This window comes from Balearica regulorum, chromosome 1, assembly GCF_011004875.1.
Source record: "Balearica regulorum gibbericeps isolate bBalReg1 chromosome 1, bBalReg1.pri, whole genome shotgun sequence".
NCBI lineage: Eukaryota > Metazoa > Chordata > Aves > Gruiformes > Gruidae > Balearica > Balearica regulorum.
In genome coordinates this window covers 64624557-64643041 of record NC_046184.1, presented here as the reverse complement: position 1 = coordinate 64643041, position 18485 = coordinate 64624557, and the positions used below count along the sequence as shown (strand labels likewise).

The window sequence follows — 18485 nt, the reverse complement described above, 5'->3', positions numbered from 1 at the left end:
CACAATTTCTTATACTTACCACAACTTTAACATGCTTGGATAAATCTCTTGAGCTTCTTTGCAGAAAGTCTGTAAAGGCTGCCTGCAACAGAAATAAGTGCAGGAAGTCATCAGTGCTTCTTCTCTTCTCTTTTCTCATTTCTTATCTCAACACAGAGCTAATTACCAAAACACCATCCTTTTGTCAAACCTATTCTTTTTTGCTCTCGGAAGATATGATTTATTTTTTTTTTTTAAATCACGATACTTCTCCTTTTTTGAGGTTAAGCAAAGAAGGTCCTTGGGCACCCAAAGATTTAAATACAAATTCTTGCTTGCATATTTGTTCCCGTGTTTAAGGCACACAGGTACAGTGGGAGTCATCATCCAGAATGTCACACATTACCGATTTAGTATTTCCCTCTTAATGACTGCATTTTAGAATAAAAGATTATCCATGTACCTCCAGAATGCAGAATGCAGAATTGGGTAATGAAAATGAATCACTCCAAATAGTTGATCTCTGCCCCCACTCCCTGTGACCCTATATCCAAGACTACTCCTCAAAGCTGCAAAGATACAGGTTAACACTTGGGGAATATCTCTGGGAAAGTCAAAATTAATGTGCTGCCCAAACCCTGAAAGAAGCAGAGCAATTTGTTGAGAAGCCTGTGAGCCAGAAGCAGGGGGAGCAAGACATCACCAGTTCTATGTCTAAAGGAGTATCATTTCTCTCGCCTGCTAAGCACTGCAAAACAACAGTGCCTCGGGCACTTTCCAAGAGACACCTGTGTGTGGCATTACCAGAAATAGTGCATGTGCACTTTAAATTGCAACAGGCAAAATGAACTGGCACGAGCTCCTGATGTGAGAAAGTGAGGGGGAAGGTATTTAAGAAAACATTAAAACATCTAAGTTTGCATCATTCTGTAAGATGAATCACAACTCACCCCTGCATAAAACATTTTATTTCTAAATCGGCTGTTGAATTTCTCTGGATTTGCTTCTGTGAAAGGATAAAAAAGAAAATTATGAACACCTGAATAAAACAAGTAGACTCCATTGTACTTTCACATTCCCTGCTAGCACTATAGTGCTTTTAGCACACATCACTCAGTGAAAATGTTAACGTAAATACAGTTTTCCTGTGTGAGTGCCCCATCTGTGCCATTATCTGCTGTGAGATTTCAAACATTGATATTGAATTCTTCCCCTTTCCTGTAGAGTGAAAATAGATGGAAACATGAGCAAAGAGGTAACAAGAATACAATCAGTTAATTTAGCACCTCTCAGACTATTTATCTTATGATCCCTCAGTACCATTTGTGAGACTCCTATTTCTACCAACGCAGAACAGACCTCTAAGAATTATTAGAAATCCATGAAATACTAACTCATGCGTTGAAGCAGTAGTAAAGCATTAGTAAATTACAAGATGAAACAGATGCTTAAATTCTGATGTGTTACAGAGGTACTGAGGAATAAACATCTCTACCCAAATATTCCTGTAGCAAAAAAAAAGGGGGGGGAGTTATTCTAAAACTAGAGAGCTGTTTCATTTTGATTAGACTGTGTGATGGAAAATTGTAATAGTCCAGAAGTAATGCACATTTAATAGTTAATTATTCTCACTGTTAAAATAAATGTGGGTTTTTTTCCTATTTTGAACTTTTCAGACTTCAGCTGTCAACTGCTAAATCTTATTATACTTCTCTGTTAGATTAAAGAGCCCGCAACTATCAGATATCTTCTTCTTGAGTAAATACTTACAGGCAGTGATTAAATCGCCTCTTAACCTTCTTTCCAATAAGCTAAATGGAGCTCCTTTAATCTCCCAGTATAAGGCATGCTTCCCAGAATACAGGTCATTCTCGTGCTTCCCTGAGAACTGCTTTCCTAGCCTGTGGCATCCAGAAATTTCAGAAGCAGCCCTTCTGACACTGTATTCAGTGGTAGTACCAACCACCTATCCTTGCTCAGTAATGCTCTAGTGAAAGCATCCAAGTATCAAGACAGCCCTGTGGCTAAAGCATCACACTGGTGTGAACACTTCCAGATTGCTTCTTCTCAAATAACCACTTAAAACAATGTTTCTAGTTGTCTTTGAAGTCACTGCTCTCACAATATAATGCTCCATTTTGTAAGAATTAGCTACTTGGTGTTTCTTGTTTGATTGTTTGCCCAGCTACTGATTAATGATTAATTTAACTGCATAAGTGAATCCACCTCCCTCACTGAGCTGCCAGCTCTTTACAGAAAGTCTCAACACGCCATGCAAAGAAGCAGGAGGCTCCTGAAGGCCCAGTGCCTGTGCCGCGCGTTCTTTGATGTGGCTATCCCCTATGGCTCCGGGCAGCAGCCACCAGGGCACTGGCTCTTATGAAAAACACTGACTGGAACCAAAGCACCAGTTTAGAACAGAAAAGGAGCTTTTCTGGGGTCAGAGACTCAGCAGTTCTTCAACATACTGAACTGCTCCTATTTCTGACATAGCAGATGAGCATGAGTAGGGAGGAAGGACTCTTTCTGTGATCTGGAATACAGGCTAAAGTTGATTAGAGTGCAACTCTGATTGTAGAAGTAAATCACTGACTGCATGTCCAAGGCTCACTCCATCCTCACCATTCTCAAGCCGTCAAGGGAGTAGGAAATGGAATGCATTAGACTGGGGTGGGGGGGGGGGGGGGGGGGGGGGTGGGGATGGTGGCATCCTGCAAATGAATAGTCCTGTTCATCTGCTGAGGGATCAAACAGTATGTCAACAGGGATAAAGTAAATTGCATCTCTCTTGATCCACCAAAGCATAAGGATAACAAGGGAGGAAACTATGACTCTGGAAAGAGTTGCTACCCAGAGCACTTCCTGAAGAAGGAGAGCTAAATACATTTGTCTTGGAGCCAACCCTCAAGGCTCAATCTGATTAGTCACAAGAAAACTGTAGAGGTTGTCGTGGAAAAGGCCACGTTCATGTATAGGTTCCTCTGAGACATTGCAATCACTGCTGATTCTAAATATAACAGTTGACCAATTCCTATTGCATAAAAATCCCCTGATAGGCTGAGAATTCAAATTAATCTAATTTATTGGTGGGGGGAAGAGTGGCGGGCATGGTGTTTGTTTGTTTCAGTACTGTATGTAATTACAATAGCTCCACATAAGCAACTGCATGCAACCACTTGTCTTAATGGACCAAGTGCAACAGCCATGAAAGCGCTTTAAGTTTTGCTACGAGTTTCTCTCGATTGACATCAATTATAAATGAGATGAGAATCTGTTTTGCAATGCTTAATTCCACATGAGAAACACAATAAAACTCACACACCAGCAACACCACCAAGGCTACAAGCTTTTCCCTCCTGAAACACACAGGACTCATTTTGTGTATTTTAGCATTTGAGAGGGTAAGGAAGACACCAGCAGTAATGCCTTGTAAGAGCAGACACTTGCCCTATGAAAAGCTCTCCTGGCCACACATACCCACTCACAGACACACAGCTTGCTCTGCCAAGTATTTTTTCACCGATGTAAATTTTTAAAACACTGGCATCTCTGGAATAACATCCACTCTTTATAGGGCTCCATTACTTCATTATTAAGTAATGCCTCCATTATTAAGTAATGCCTCCATTAAGTGAGAAAGTAGCCATGCATTTCATCTATACAGCATATTCACAGTCACATTAGCAATGCATAGTGATATGCATTCATAAAAAAATTCATACAGCTGTCATCGTTTCATTCCTGTGCCCTTTTGTGGCCCCTCATTATTATTCCTAAAGCTTGAAGCAGTCTTAAACTTTATTAAATATGCATTAGCTCATTCCACCATGCATCCTGCTCTTTATTTAGCATGGCATTGCAGTGCTATCTTTCCATCTTGAAATGACACTCTGATAGTATGAAAGTGAAGATAAGGGAGGCTATCATTCAGAAAAAATACCTGCGTATGAAGCTGAAATGACCAAAAGCAGAACACAGATAATTGAACAAGGTTTGTTTATACAAGCATGCTTGCCTAAACCATATAAATAGAGCAGCTGACATCAGTCCTAAGCCCACCTGTTAAGCCATGTTTGGATCTATATGGGGTGGTATAACTGCCATCAGCAAAGGGACAAACAAGATGCTACAACAGCTCAAATTCCTGACAGTTTTGTGGACTTCATTAAAACCTTTCACTGGCACAAAGACACTCTGGGTGTGTACAAAGTCCAATGATATTATGCTATACTCATCCATAGGTAACAGCTGTTCAGTTTGAGAAGACAATTATTCTCCTGCTACCCTGCTACTTCCACAACCTCACAGCTTTTCTCTTCCCTCCACTTCCACACTGGAGGGAAAACTGGCACCTGACTTATATTTGTTTTTCTTCCTGCTCTTATTCTGACACCTCAACGTCAGCATAAATTTCCTTTATATCTGTACTTGGTATCTCCTTTAGAAGATCAAAAACCTTGAAAAGCTCCCCTTTTAGCCCTTTTCCTCCAGTGAATGCCATGTCCCATGTACTTTTTTCATTTCTAAATCATTAAGCCCTTTGGAAACTCATGATACTATCACTTCCTTCCTACTTGTGTCTGTATCTTGGGGTTTTATGTTCCAGCTTTCCTTCCGAATTATAAGAACAAGATGTTAAATCCAACTCCATTTGTAATTCGTAAAACAACAGTCCATTCCCAAGGCTAAGGAAATAAAACATTCCCATTACCTCTAGATTCATGGAACTCCAGCGTAACATGTGCATCAAATCCAAGGCTGAAGTAATTATTGAAGACACTGAGTGGAAGCTGTAATTGGATAATAAAAAGACATGTAAAAATAACACGAATTAAACATTCCATGTCAGACCAAGAATTAACTACTTTAAATTTGGCATCTCATGAAAACCTAAGAAGGAAGTGGAATATATTAGGGAAATGTATGCAGAAGGTTGCTCTGAAGGTTAGTAATAGCTTGTGGAACATGATCAGATATCAGAATAAAGAACACAAACATATCTACAGTGCTTTATGATTATATATGTATCTTTGTAAACACATCAAAGGGTTCCTTATGTTGTCATTGAAATTTCCCATAATGCTGGCACTTTCCCATAATGACATTTCCCATAATGACTTAACATGTCAATACAAAGGTTTTCCTAATTGCTGGCACTTCAAGCTCAGCATGGCGAATGAAACTCAAGCTGTTTTCTTCCTGCTTCAATATATATATTCAATATATAACCGGGAGCAATAGAAGCCCCAGACAAGAAGCCCTAATTCTATTGAGGATGCATGAGGCAGGGAAGCATACATCTGACCTCTTCATCGTTACACACGCCCAGCAGGGTTGTGGAGAGACAACAGTAGCATCTGATAGATAAGCTGGAAATTATAACTGAGAACAGGAAAGTGGTTCACAATATTTATTTTTTTTATGATTGTAACACTTTCAACATTTCGAGTCCAAATGACATATCACGATAAACGTATTCCCCTCACAAAGATTTTCCCATTCCTCAACTATCAAGATCATATGGAGACCCACACACAAAGAAGTTAAATACAAAAATACACTACTCCTTGCTGTAAAGTAGGAAACGGTTGGTATCCATTAGCAAAATCAAAGGAATAAAATTCTACATCCTGTTTTTCAGATTTATATCTCTAATTTAGAAATGGATGGTGGTCACAAGGTTGCTTCTCCTGCCACCCCAGGTTAACTAGAGGAAAAAATAAAGAAAACAACAACAAAAAACCCAACAATGACCTTTCAGATAAGATGCCAGGGTTTTTTGCCAGGACTTGGTTCTTGAGGTAAAAGCTCAATGTCTGAGATTTACAAACAACAAATAAATGGCTGGTATGTATTACGTATCATACACCCCTGGAAGCACTGACACAGGAAAAGAGCAGAAGGAAGAGATGCAAATAGAGAATTTAAAAATTTTAGAGATTCCTCACTCATGCATCTTATGATGTAACCCAAAGACACTCTTAAGCATCCTATAGTCTCCCTGGGAAAAAGAAGGCTCTAACCTTACGTGCCCCATCCTCCAGCTCATCCTGTGGCAAATCAGGGTTGCGCTCAACCTGGAGATTCCAGCGGTCCAGCTGGACAATGGTACCATCTTCTACATGGCACAGGATCTTGGACACTGGCTCATCTGTGTAACCCTGACAGCAGAGGGAGTGTCACCACAGTGTCAGCCGCGGACAGTGAAAGCAAAGCAAGTCACTCCCCAATTACCTGGCAGACTTCCCTCCTTTCATAGAGGCCAGATCAAACGTTCCCAAGAATATCTCAAAATATTGCTAAATTTTGATATATCAAGCATTTTAACAAGCTGTTGCTGAGGTACACAAGTCTTGGGCAGGCAAAGTAAGATCATAAGGAGAGGAACTCTTAAGTGTATTTTCCTTGCCTGGAGTAACTCCAGTAGTGTAGTCAAGGATAAATACAGAGAAATAAAGTTTAAACTATGCTTAAATTAGAAGCCTGCATATCCTCATTACTTGGCCTGAGATACCAGGCAGATACATCTATATACACTTTTATTACAACAACTACATCGTTAGTAATTCAAGATCCCAGACTAGAAATGGAAACAAACCATTCTGCCTAACTGAGGCAGACCTTGGACACAGCCCTGCCTGCTATTTTAGCCAAAATGAAGTTTCACCCTACTAGACCACTAAATCAGACCAGTGAATTGAGAGCCTGAACATAAGGGTACCCCAGCCAGTGCTTACCCCACCCCAGTTGAGGGTGCGGGCAAGGTCATTCCCAGTGCCAAGCGGAAGAACAGCCACAGGAGGCGGGGGGCTGAGTTGCAGCTCATCAAGGATGGAGAGGATCCAGCCCACCTATAAAACAGGAAATGCAGAGAACTGTTAGTCAGGAGGATGAGAAGGGATGGAAAAATGGAAAGAGACATATTTTGATGGTATACCCTTTACAGAGAGGATCAAGTAAAACAAAAGGAAGAAGGAAAAATGAAGATATCGGAAATTTAACTCTACAACTGCCCCATCTGAGGTTTCACCTTTTGGAGAACAGGTTCATGAAGCTCCTGTGCAAGCAGCAGCAGTGGAATGTAAACACTGGCTATTTTTAACAGCACACAGAGTTACTGAGGAAAGAGAGAACGTAAGTTGCTGTTCTTTAAGCAGAAAATGAAAAAGCATAGAATTACACCTGGCTAAGGCTGCCTAACTATTGCTCTGAAAAATACTATATGTAAAAATGAGTGAAGAATAATATGGACAATTTGAGATAATTTTTTAAGTGCCCTTATGCTCAAAGAAACTAAATCTTTGACAACTGTCATGGAAGAATACACACATTAAAACAGCATGGTACCTCAGAACATCCTGGAACTGGAACAGAGGGCCCAGATCAAGTCAAGCATGGACTTACCCACAGGTCTCCCATTCCCCAGAAAAGAGACCTTAGTGCTGAATTATTTCACTCAGTGAAAAGCATAGAATATATATAGTCACACGCACACAGAGATATAAATAGAAGACTAAAAGACTAGAATAAAAGACAAACTCTAATACTCAGGGTTGAAGACTTTGGGTTTGAACAATGAATCTGGCTCTCTTCTATCGTAAACAGATATTTTAGAGAGCTGTTTCTCTCTTCTGTCCCTATTCTAGACTAGATAAAACTTTTAAATAGAAATCTAGCCAGAAGGAACAAATTACTGTAAAATATTTTGTTTTCATTAAATGGTAATTTCCAAGGAGGCAAAAAAGAGTTGCTGAAAATATTCTGAAACTTTTTATGACTGAAATTCTTACTATAAGAGGACTATTTCTTAAACTATTTCTCACCTTTACAAAAAGAAAAACCCTAATTAAAATCTGTGAAAGAACCCACGCTGCATTTTTAAATAAAAAAATAAGAGAAAATAAACATAAGATAAAGTTTGACTTTTTTTTTCCTGATACCAGTGTTCAAAGATGCAGTCTCTACTGGAAATGTGAGCTTTTAAATAAGACATAAAAATGAAATTCTGACTGCAGCTGGACAGGATTTTTCCTCCCCCAAATATGGTGGCAGGAAAAATCCCCAACTCCCCATTACTATGATTTCAAATAGATTCTTACCCCAAACTGGGATGAAACTGGAGCTTCACAAAAGGCACCCAACATAACATGGGTATTGGGAACCACAGTTGGAATCTGAAGGACTGGAGAGGGGGTGGCCTGATAAATAGATCAGCCACCACTCTATTTAGTATTCCAGGGTATGTCTTTCTCCAAGTCTCCTGAAGAACTTTAATTAAGTACAAATAGCATTTATCAGACACTTATTTATCATAACCAATTGTACAATTATTAAAGCATTCATCTGGGATGTGAACCCACATTAGAGCTCATTGTCTGAAAACAGTCATCTGAATCACTTACAACTCTGAACTTGGATGTCATCAAAGGTACTTAGGTCTATCACAGGCATCATGGTAGGATTAAGTACAGTCCTTAAGACATTTTCAGACATAAGTAATCGTCTACCTTTCAAAAATCTATCCTTCAGTATTGATAACAGGAGACAGAATAGAGTCCCAGTAACTTCACTGGGACCAGGACTTCTTAGAAAGTCTTTTGCCATTGGCCCTTTGTCATTGCCACTGACTCAATCCATACATCTGCACCTCAGCCTCCCACTGGTGCAAGCTGCATTACAACACCTACCACTTTTGTAAATGCTTTTAACTTATAAACATAAACTTCAAATTACTAATTTATTAGTACAACATTGCTATTTAACTTGAGGTCATTTCTAAATCTTGCACATTAGTTTTACAATCAAGGATGACAAAGACTTTTATTTCCCTGTAAACAGAAAGCTCCTGACTGCTTTGCAAGCAAAGCTTTCCACTTATGCCCTGGAAAGGAACAGCAAGCAGCGATGATGGGAAAGTTACAATAAGTTCTGATTCACCTCAATAATGCAAGGTAACATCTGGTCTCATTGAATATTCACCAAGTCCGTTTGAACCAGATTTTTCATTTCTAGATGTAATGGCTTTGGGAATAACTAGGTATTAATTTGCTTCAAACTGAGCAGCAGCAAAGGCAATAGCAGAGTGCTGCTCATACTAATGAGCAGGTGCTGCCACCTGTCGCTTGCACTGCTCAAAGGGAAAACAAAAGATGGTCAGACTAAAATGTAGTCGCATTCATTTCTATTTTAATATTTTCAGGATAAAGATTTAATTTTCCCCCTATTAAAATATTGCCTTCCTCAGATGGAAGCTGCAAAGAATTTCAGAAACAGATTGAAACTCTTTCTGGCAGTCATGTCTTCTGCTAAAGCAATGCCTTGCAGGTTTCTGAAGGAACATTCACAATTCAGTAGTACCTTACTGTCCCAGGTACCAGCAAGACAGTAGTCAAATCATGTATTTTCTTCACTCTTGCAGAGAAAGCATTGGAATTAATAACCCCTACAGCTGGTGTTTTAAAAGGACCCACAGAAGCTGAACAGAAAATTCCCCCAGAAATTCAAGCAGAGATGGGTTGAGAGTTGGTTCAGCTCACTACAAAAACAAACAACAAAAAACCTCTCCCTGTGCCCTAAATATCTACGTATATCTATCCTGGCCAGCCGTTGCACCTTGCAACCAGTAATGCATTTTCCTTACCGTACTTCTGGTTACAACTATTATCAAGTGCGTGTTTGGGGAACTGATCTTCAGAGTTAAAGGTCAGTTTTTCAACTATATTTTAAGCACTCAGTAGCACAGACTGAGATTTACCTAATCACTGGAAAGAGTAACACAGTTGTAATGCCTCCATTACCAACTCTTGGCCTCCAGGCCCTGAACCACAAAAATCTGTCTCCAACTGAGGGTGCCTAAATCCTTTAAAGATCTGACCCTTTTCGCTTGTCCAAGAACACCCAGAAATTCAGTAGCAAAGAAGAATACTGACCCTGTATCTGCCAGATCCCAGGCTAGTAGTATGATGAATGCAATAGCCTTCCTTCCAGATGCTTTGTAAATAAAGTGGGGAAACTCACTTTTCTTTAGGCACAGAGGACACCCTATTTGACTGTACTCAAACCATCATGGAGACGATAGCAGGAAGGAACAGAATTAAGATATAATGGCTCCCAGACACTGACTTAACTTAGTAGACTCTCAGATCTGTGTAAATAGTGAGGAGGCCAAAGTTAATCTTTAGGTTTTTATTAAGCTGTACCAAATCTTTAGGCATAAAGCAGATAGGACATTAGCATCTGACCCCATCACTACACAGGCCAGGCCATGCACAGAAAATCTTGAAAAAAGTAGATTTCACAGGCATAAGATACATTATCTGGCTCTGCGGGCATCGCAAGGTAGGGAATCCACAACTGCAAGGAATTTAATCTCTCGACAATGGCCGCGGGGCTGCCAGGCGCCAGCCACCTACCGTCCCGTCCCCGCCGCAGGCCAGGATCCGCAGGTTTGGCACTTTCCTGTACAGCTCCAGCCTGGCCAAGGGAAAAAAGGAGGGGAAAAAAGGTCAGAACTATGGTGCAGGCACTTCTTTTGCATTTTGCTGAGTGACAGTTTAACCTGACACTTATTGCATTTTCAGATATTCATTACTAAGGGTGTGGGTTGAGGCAGAAAAAAATAAAAAACAAATAAAAAATAAAACCAATCACAGTGTTACTGAAAGCCTCGTCAGTGAGGAGGCATCAGCCCTAGCAGCTCCAGGCAGCATCAGCCCCAACACAACCTGAGCCCTGTGGCTCACTTCACATCTTCACACACACACAAAACCAGGAGGATGTGAAATGGGGCCTTCCTCCGTGGCTGGGCAGCACCTCCTGATTGGTTTTGTGTGTTCCCTTGTTAAATCTGAAAGGCCCAGATTCTCATGTTTGCTCTGGAGATGACAAAAATATTTCATTTTTCTATTATCCTAAAGCAAACAAATATAAACATAGAGATTTTTAAGCAAAATGTAATGTTCCTCATCAGGATTTGCTGCGCCACCATCTCTGAAGCGTGTAGAACATGACGGCTCCTTCAGCTGGTAACTGTATTTCTTTAACACCACAGAAGGCAATAACATCTAACAGAGCTCTTTCTCTGGATACCTCATCTAAGACACCAACAAGAGAGCCAAAAAAAGCACCCGTTAAAAACTTGTTCCTTCAGTTGCATGAAAGAGGCATAATGAAATATCTCCCAATGGAGGAGGTACATTCACACTTAGAGACCTGAGTGACCAGAGGATCTAATGCTCCTTTAACTCCATTGCACAGCTCTGAAAATTCTATGTACACTTTAAAACTTCTATACATCATGAAGGGAGCAGCAGTGGAGGTGTTTCAGCAGGGAAAAAGGCTTGTGTGCTCTAGAAGTATGTATAGCAAATACTTGGACTGTTCTTACACAGGTAAATATTTGATTATCCATGATTACTATATTTTTGTGCTGCCTAACTTGTGAAAGTAGAGCTGAACAGATGGTTGACTAAAGCAAGTATCCCTATTTCCAATACCATAGAAGGATGGTCTCTTAACCCTTAGCAGTAAGAATCATCCCTTTTTAAAGACAGGACCTCCATCCTCTGCAAGACGCTTCAGAACTATTGCCCAGAGAAGCTGGGTTAGTACTCAGCAGAGTATGCTGCTCTCATGTATGGAAATCTGAAGACAGCCTCACCCCATTGCAATGCTCAGCCACTAGGGAATGGTCAGGCACTGTGGGACCTGCACTGGGTCCGTCTTGGAGCCATCTGGAACTGTCTGTCTGGGAGCAGCTCCTGAGCTCTTCTCACAGAAGGCACCACTGCAGCCCACCCCACCACCACTACCAAAACCTGGACACGTAAACCCAATGTGCAGTCTACCAATCTATCCACGCTAGACCTTTGACTGCTTTCCTGATAAGAAAAGAATCATGGTCTGCAGCACTGAAAGCTCAAGAACTTACGCATCTCTTGGCCCTTCCTGAGAGAGATCAAAGACCTGGCGTGGATTCAAATACCACATAAACATTTGGAGAACCTTGGTGCCCTGGGAAAAGAGAAAAATCAGAGAAAGGGAAATTATTAATAACTTTATGATTATTAGAAGTAATAGTATTCAATATTCACTATATTTGGACTGCTTTTCTTTCTTCTGTGCTTTACAAAGTAAACAAACCAAGAAAAAGACAAACTAGAAAGCAGCATAGCAGATGACTGCTCTATAGAATAGCGACCCACCAATCTAGGCAGGGTGCATATAAATACATAGAGACAGAGAGAGTAAATTTAACAACACAAATCATTAATGGTTCATAAGAATAGGTATTCAGGGTGAGACCAAAGGTTCAGCTCCCACAGCAACCTATTCTCCTACTTCTCACCAACTGCAACAAGAAACCTCTGTTATTCCACACCACCCTCTGCCATCCATGACAGCAAGAAGTTGAACAAGCTTGTGGGAAAAATCACCATCACATTGAAAAGTGTCCTGCACAACATTCAAGCAACAACATGGCTTTGACTTCCACCATCACCACCATGAAGACTCATAACTGTAGCCCTCTACCATCTAATGAAGCAGAATCAAGGACTCTGGACTACAGCTGTCCCAGTACTGCCTCACTCAGTGCAGCATGGCCAGCCCATCATCTAAAGATATTATTTCTGCCTTCTCAAGCTCTTGGGTCCATATTCCAGATGCTTGATTCCCTTCCTTCACGTTCTGCCCAGACAGAAAATGGCAGGACCTCCTACTAGCAGAAGAGGCCTACGAACCCCATGGGGCAAGTTTGTACTTCTAAGTAATTCAAGAATACATTTCCAACATAGCCTGGGGGTGCAAGCCAGGAATTTTCGATAGCTCCCCCTTCTGAGGGATGGCTCTTCTGTCTGACACCTTCCCCTAAGTGGAGAACCAAGAATAGTAGTCAAAGTGCCTAGGAAAATGTATAAGAACAGAGAAAATAAATAGGATGTTTGCTGTAGTTATTCTCCCAGACTCAGCTATTTGCAGTTTATAGAACTCTTGAGCCAGATCAGAGTCCAGGACTTTAGTAACTTTCATGGTTTCCTCTTCCAAATCTCTCCTTTAGCCCATGTAAATTTTTAGCATTGACAACATCCCGTGGCAAGGAGTGTGAGAAGGACCAACTTTTTTCTTTGTTTTAAATCACTCTCAGCAGTGTCACTTGATATCCTCCCTAATTCTTCTAACAGAGGACAAAGCAAGCAGCAGCTATGTTATTCTCCATGCTCTATAGGCCTCTGCTATATCTTACATCAGTCTTTTCTTTTCAACTAGAAGACCTTGTTTATCAAAAGGCATTCAAATTATTTGATATTCAAAAAGTGGGAGAACTAATCCGCAACAATTTCACTTGGATAAGTTTTAATTTCAAGAACCCTAAGAAAGAAGTCTGATGCATGATAATGTTAGTCATTGAAACTTGGCTCTCTGTGGTACAGCACAAGACTAGTAATGATTCTTTTAAATGACATAGGAATGTGTCATTTCACATTCACTAATTTCACTAGGCTTTCCTAATAAAATTCAAACACTTTTTTGATAAAAGTCTAAGACTTCATTGGCAATCTAAATTTTCTGTGGAGAGATGAAGTCTTCTGAAAACCTCTAACTACCATTTTAGACTCCTTTCAAGTATCTGAAGATAGGAATACAACTGCTTAAATGCTCAAGCATTCATTCTACCCATTCAATTCCACTGAAGTGGACAGGGCATTCAACAGCAAGGACTTCTTTTAAGGACCGCGGTTCAGTTGCATAGAGTTCTTCCCACCTGACTCACCAAAAGCTATTCTCATTTGCAGAAATATTGCTATTAAACTAAAACTTTGTGACCTGGATCCAGATGATGTTCTTACCTGATTCCCTCCACTTTTTGGATTGACAAAGACCAGCAGAGGCTTCATGAGTGGAGAGGAGATAGGCTTTATCACAAATGGCCGCCCCTTGTTATCCTGAGAAACAGAAGCAAGAAACAGCTCTAGCAAAAGCTATGTATGTTTCCCTGGCATAATATGTGCAGGAGACCCAACCTAGCTCTGACAAAACTTCCTCAGGTACTGGAAACAGTATGGCCATGTTAATGGCGTACTCAGCTAAGACTAATTTATGCAGCTGAAACAATTGAATAACATGATGAGAGGGGAAAAAATTATTTCAGGCCAGCACAAAACTATTTTACTCAATACTATTGCCAAAAACCCAATTATTCACAGAGCGCTAATAATGTGTCAGATAAAGTCCTATTTCTAATATGAACAATTTTCCAATGGAAAATAGAATGAGACAAACTACTTATTTCATGAATTCCATCTAACAGACAAGTTGCATCAACACTTACTTGCAGATGGTCTGCTCTTGAATGCTTGGCCTTGCCAGCCCTCTCACTTTTGAACAAATGTCACAGATCAAACATGACATGTCAATGAGGAAGCTATTTGCCTCCCTAACCCTGCAGGACACCAGAGACCCCACTAGTGAGGGCACTCTTCTGGGCTGTGGCAGACACAGATACAAGTTTCTGGTCTGCAGTTCTCCCAACACCCAAGTGAGGACCTTAATAAGAGAGCTCTGGCAATGCAGAGGCACATCTCCTTCCACCTCTCCCCATGAGGCTGTTGTTCATCCATATAACTAAACAACTAAGCAGGGTCTGGAAACAAGGTCTTCTATAAGCTGTGTGGTAAATCAAACCATCAGATCATTCATCTGTTTTCTCTCTCTCTCTGGCCCAATGTCAATTTTCACAGAAACAGAATATTTCCAATATGAGATTTCCTGAGGGAGGGAGACACCCTCAAACTGGACCAGATCCTTGCATCAGTGCACTCACCGTGGATTTCACAACCCCAGTTTCACACCCCTGCTCTGCCTAGTGGAAACCAAGGGTCTGAGCTGAGTCTCTTACATCCCAAGGGAATGCTGTTTCACTAGGCTGCTGACCTTCTGGAGTCTGGTATGTTGTTTCTTGAAAAAAACCCAACTCAGCAAATAAAACTTCTCATACAAGTTTTATCAAAACTAATCTCTTCTCACAACAAATTCAATAGCTTGGAATTTTCCAGTGGGAAAAAAATATATTAAACACTGCAGAAAAAATATTAAACTTTAAAGTCTACATTAGACATTTAGACAAAAGGAGCCTGATTTCCAAAGCACTTGAATACCTACTTCATTGCCTCTTTTGCTGGCTTTTCTTTTAAAAGACGTTCTCTTCTTTCGGCGTGTTGAAGTCTTTAATGAGTTCTACATCAAAAGAAAAAAGAATACATGAAAAGCAAAACAAAATTTAGAAGACAGGCCCAGACAGAGCCCCTTTACGAAGCTCTTCCATGCATGTCCACTTGGAGAATGATAAGAGTATCTGGCACATGCTCGAGATTTAAATTACATGCGCTGCATGCTTTACACTTCCACACCACCGTTTATGGAGAAAGCCACACACGGAGACCAGACTGGTGCTTTGGAACTGGAAACTTTCCCACGCTGTGAGGGGGGCAAAAAGATCAGATGCTCCCATAGACTCACATAACACCACATGTTGTACCTGCCAACCCTCCCAATAGGGGTAGGAGACGCCCGTTTCCCCTTCGGGGCTCCAGTCTCCTGCCCAATCAGGCTCGTCTCCTGGTATGGAGACCACCTGCATAAAGATGTAATAAAAAACATGATAAATGAGATATTTTTCATGTTTTTTTTAGGAAAGAAAACAACAAGTTTTAGCTCTGGCAACCATTATGACTCAACATAACGCAGGCCACCATGTCGTATGATGCTGGCACTGTGGAGTCAGTTCCAGCCTATCAAGAAACTTGTGTAATCATCTGCTAAGGAACAAACTGAATTGTTAACATTTAAGGATTTGGGTGAGGAGAGTGCTTGTGGGAGTTTTGTTTGCTTTGTTTTTAAATAACAATATCACTTAACTACAGGGGAAAAAAACCATAAAACTGCTTGTATTTTTGCAGAACCTATTAAAATAGAACTTGCATAAATCTATTCTCCAGGCTGGCAATAGCCTGCTCAGTGATACTGAATCAAAAGGTGTGATAAGAACAGTCAAAAAAGAGGAATTTTATTTTATTTTTTAAATTATTTTAACAACTAAAAGTCATACCTGCAGGAAACCCTTTCCATATGATTGAAATTTTGTATTATAGGAAATACTGTAAATATTTTCTCAGTATTTCAACTCTTAGTCTAGCCATCACCAGGAAATAAAGTAAGACAGGCAATTAGAAGAAAGTTTATTGATTTTTTTCTGGCTTCAAGAGGGGAGCAACATTCACTCAGCTCATCCAGAAGTTCATTTATGTCCTGACCCTATTCAAAAGTATACCACTACTGAAAGAAGTCAATGACCAGAGATCATCAAATCTGTAAGCAGTAACACCTGTCCTTAATCCTGCTTGTTAATCAACATTTACAAGAACAGCTACTAGATTCTGTTTAATACCCAACCACCTCATCCAGAATTTCAAGTTTTCAGTATGGCACACCAGATATGGAAGGTAAGGTTTCCGCATCTCTGAGAAGTTAAGCTAAACTAACAGCTCTCTAACTCAAATGAGTAAAGACACTGTCCTCTTTCACAGAGACCAAAAGAAGCCTGCTGTAGAGCACAAGGTCCCAAGCTTTTTGTCACCTCTCAACAGTCCATGTGCTTACTGAAAATACTCAAGACAAGACAGCTCTGTGGAGCAATTACAGAACATTTGCCCTTTTAGACTATATTTTGAAAGACCATCTAAAGAAGTGTTTGTACTCTTCCCTACTCTGATACAAAGTGATCTTGAAAGCACGATAAACCACAAAGACTGCACTGACTATGGAAGTGCATCAGCATTATCATCTGCATGGTCTTTCATTGTCTTACCTCAGTAGTCAGACTGACTGCAGACAGAAGTCTTCATCTCAATATAAAGGCACAGGACATTACTCTCAAAGCTGCCTGAGAGTGGGGGCCTTAGCCTAGTTTCTCAGCCATTCTCTACTGAAGGATTCTCCCTGGAGTGGGGCAAAACACATGACAGAGAGAGGAGATCTAGTCTATCTGCAGTCTTGCCAGTTGTCTGCTGAAAGGACACAGGCATATCAAGCCTTCTCCCTGTGCTTCACTCTCTTCAGGTATAAAACTGAAAATACTTATCCTATTGGTAAAGTGCAGTGAATTCAGCTGGTAAATCACAGTCTGTAACCCAAGTTAGGTATTGTACTAGGTAAGTACTTAATTGTACCATTGGAAGAAGAACTGTACTTGTTTTTCTACCTCCACAATGGATGGACCTAAGCCCAGTAAAATTCTTCTGGAAAGGGCAAAGACAGTTAGTAAAAACCTGACTAATTTAAAATAATAATAATAATAATAATTATTATTATTATTATTTAAAGAAGGTTTAAAAGTAGTTGTCATTAAATCCTATTATTTTTTATATATATATTACATATATCTCTTTTATATATATACATATCTCTTTTCTTGCTTATGGGTGGAGTGGGAAGAGGCATATAACTATATTAGGGAAACAGTTTTAGTCTAAGCCTCCATTCATTATTATTACATTTTTCATTTCCACACTTAAAAAGGCAATAAAATATACTATGTCATGACTATGTTATTTCACTTTTTTTTTTAAACATGACTGCACCTATAGTGTTAAGAGAAGTTAAAGCTTTGCTACGATGATTGCAACTGTACGTCCATAGCAGATGAAAGGCAAAAAAGCTGCTTAAACATATGTAGGTTGTCTTTGCAAACATGCAGAAGAATAACAGCCAAGAGTAATCATCAGTCTTTGCACATTAAACTGGAGAAATGGATGCATACTACCTTGTCCACATAACAAGGTGGTAAGTATTTTGTAAACATATAGTGTTATTTAGCGAAGTACCTGATAGCAAAGCATACCTTTAGATGGGCACCATATGTAAATCCTAACTTGCCTCTAGAGAGGAAAGCTTTCCTTTGTGGATGTCAGTTTGGCCATCTTAAAGAGAGATTTTTGGTGTTATTGCACGGTCACTATAATTCTAAGCAAGCTTAGATAGATGAACAGAAGAATTGGAGTCCTTTTTCTATGGTGCTGGGTGGTTTGAGGGCCACAGACTCTCTTGAGCAAATCCAAGGTACCCTTTCAACCTTTTCATTTACAACATTTCAGCCTTCATTTTCAAAGGCTTTTAGCATGCTGGGCTTCAAATGACATAAATAATGAACAGCCTCTGGGAAAGCCAATCTTGACCATCTTCTAGCTGTTCACAAACCACAATCAGACAAGCCAGCCGCACTCAGCAATTGAGGAAATAAAGAAGTAAACTCAGAAGTATAAACATTCTCTAGCACTTTTTCAAGGTCCTCAAAGGAGGAGAAGAAAACACCATGTTTACTCACCTTGAACAGAAAAAAACCCCTGGAATTTTACAGTTACTGCCTTTGCCTTCCCAAACAGAAAACAGACTGAATCAGCCAGATCCTCCTTATTGTCTACTTTTCTCCCATAACATAAGCATAGCAAGTC

General features: G+C 40.1%; 1 protein-coding gene across 6 annotated transcripts in view; it reads right to left on the bottom strand.

Annotated features, from left to right (window-relative positions):
• DGKI (diacylglycerol kinase iota) overlaps positions 1-18485 on the bottom strand; it is a 219686-nt gene that overhangs the window by 91225 nt on the left and 109976 nt on the right. For 4 of the 6 annotated variants that reach the window (XM_075755694.1, XM_075755700.1, XM_075755727.1 and 1 more), the window contains 10 exons: positions 15515-15610; positions 15139-15213; positions 13827-13922; positions 11909-11991; positions 10392-10452; positions 6717-6830; positions 6003-6140; positions 4691-4769; positions 930-985; positions 20-82 (listed from right to left, as the gene is read on the bottom strand). In XM_075755694.1, the coding sequence (XP_075611809.1) occupies positions 20-82; positions 930-985; positions 4691-4769; positions 6003-6140; positions 6717-6830; positions 10392-10452; positions 11909-11991; positions 13827-13922; positions 15139-15213; positions 15515-15610 (861 nt within the window). The remainder of the gene's footprint in view (positions 1-19; positions 83-929; positions 986-4690; positions 4770-6002; positions 6141-6716; positions 6831-10391; positions 10453-11908; positions 11992-13826; positions 13923-15138; positions 15214-15514; positions 15611-18485) is intronic. The other 2 variants (XM_075755708.1, XM_075755717.1) reach the window with 1 other exon arrangement.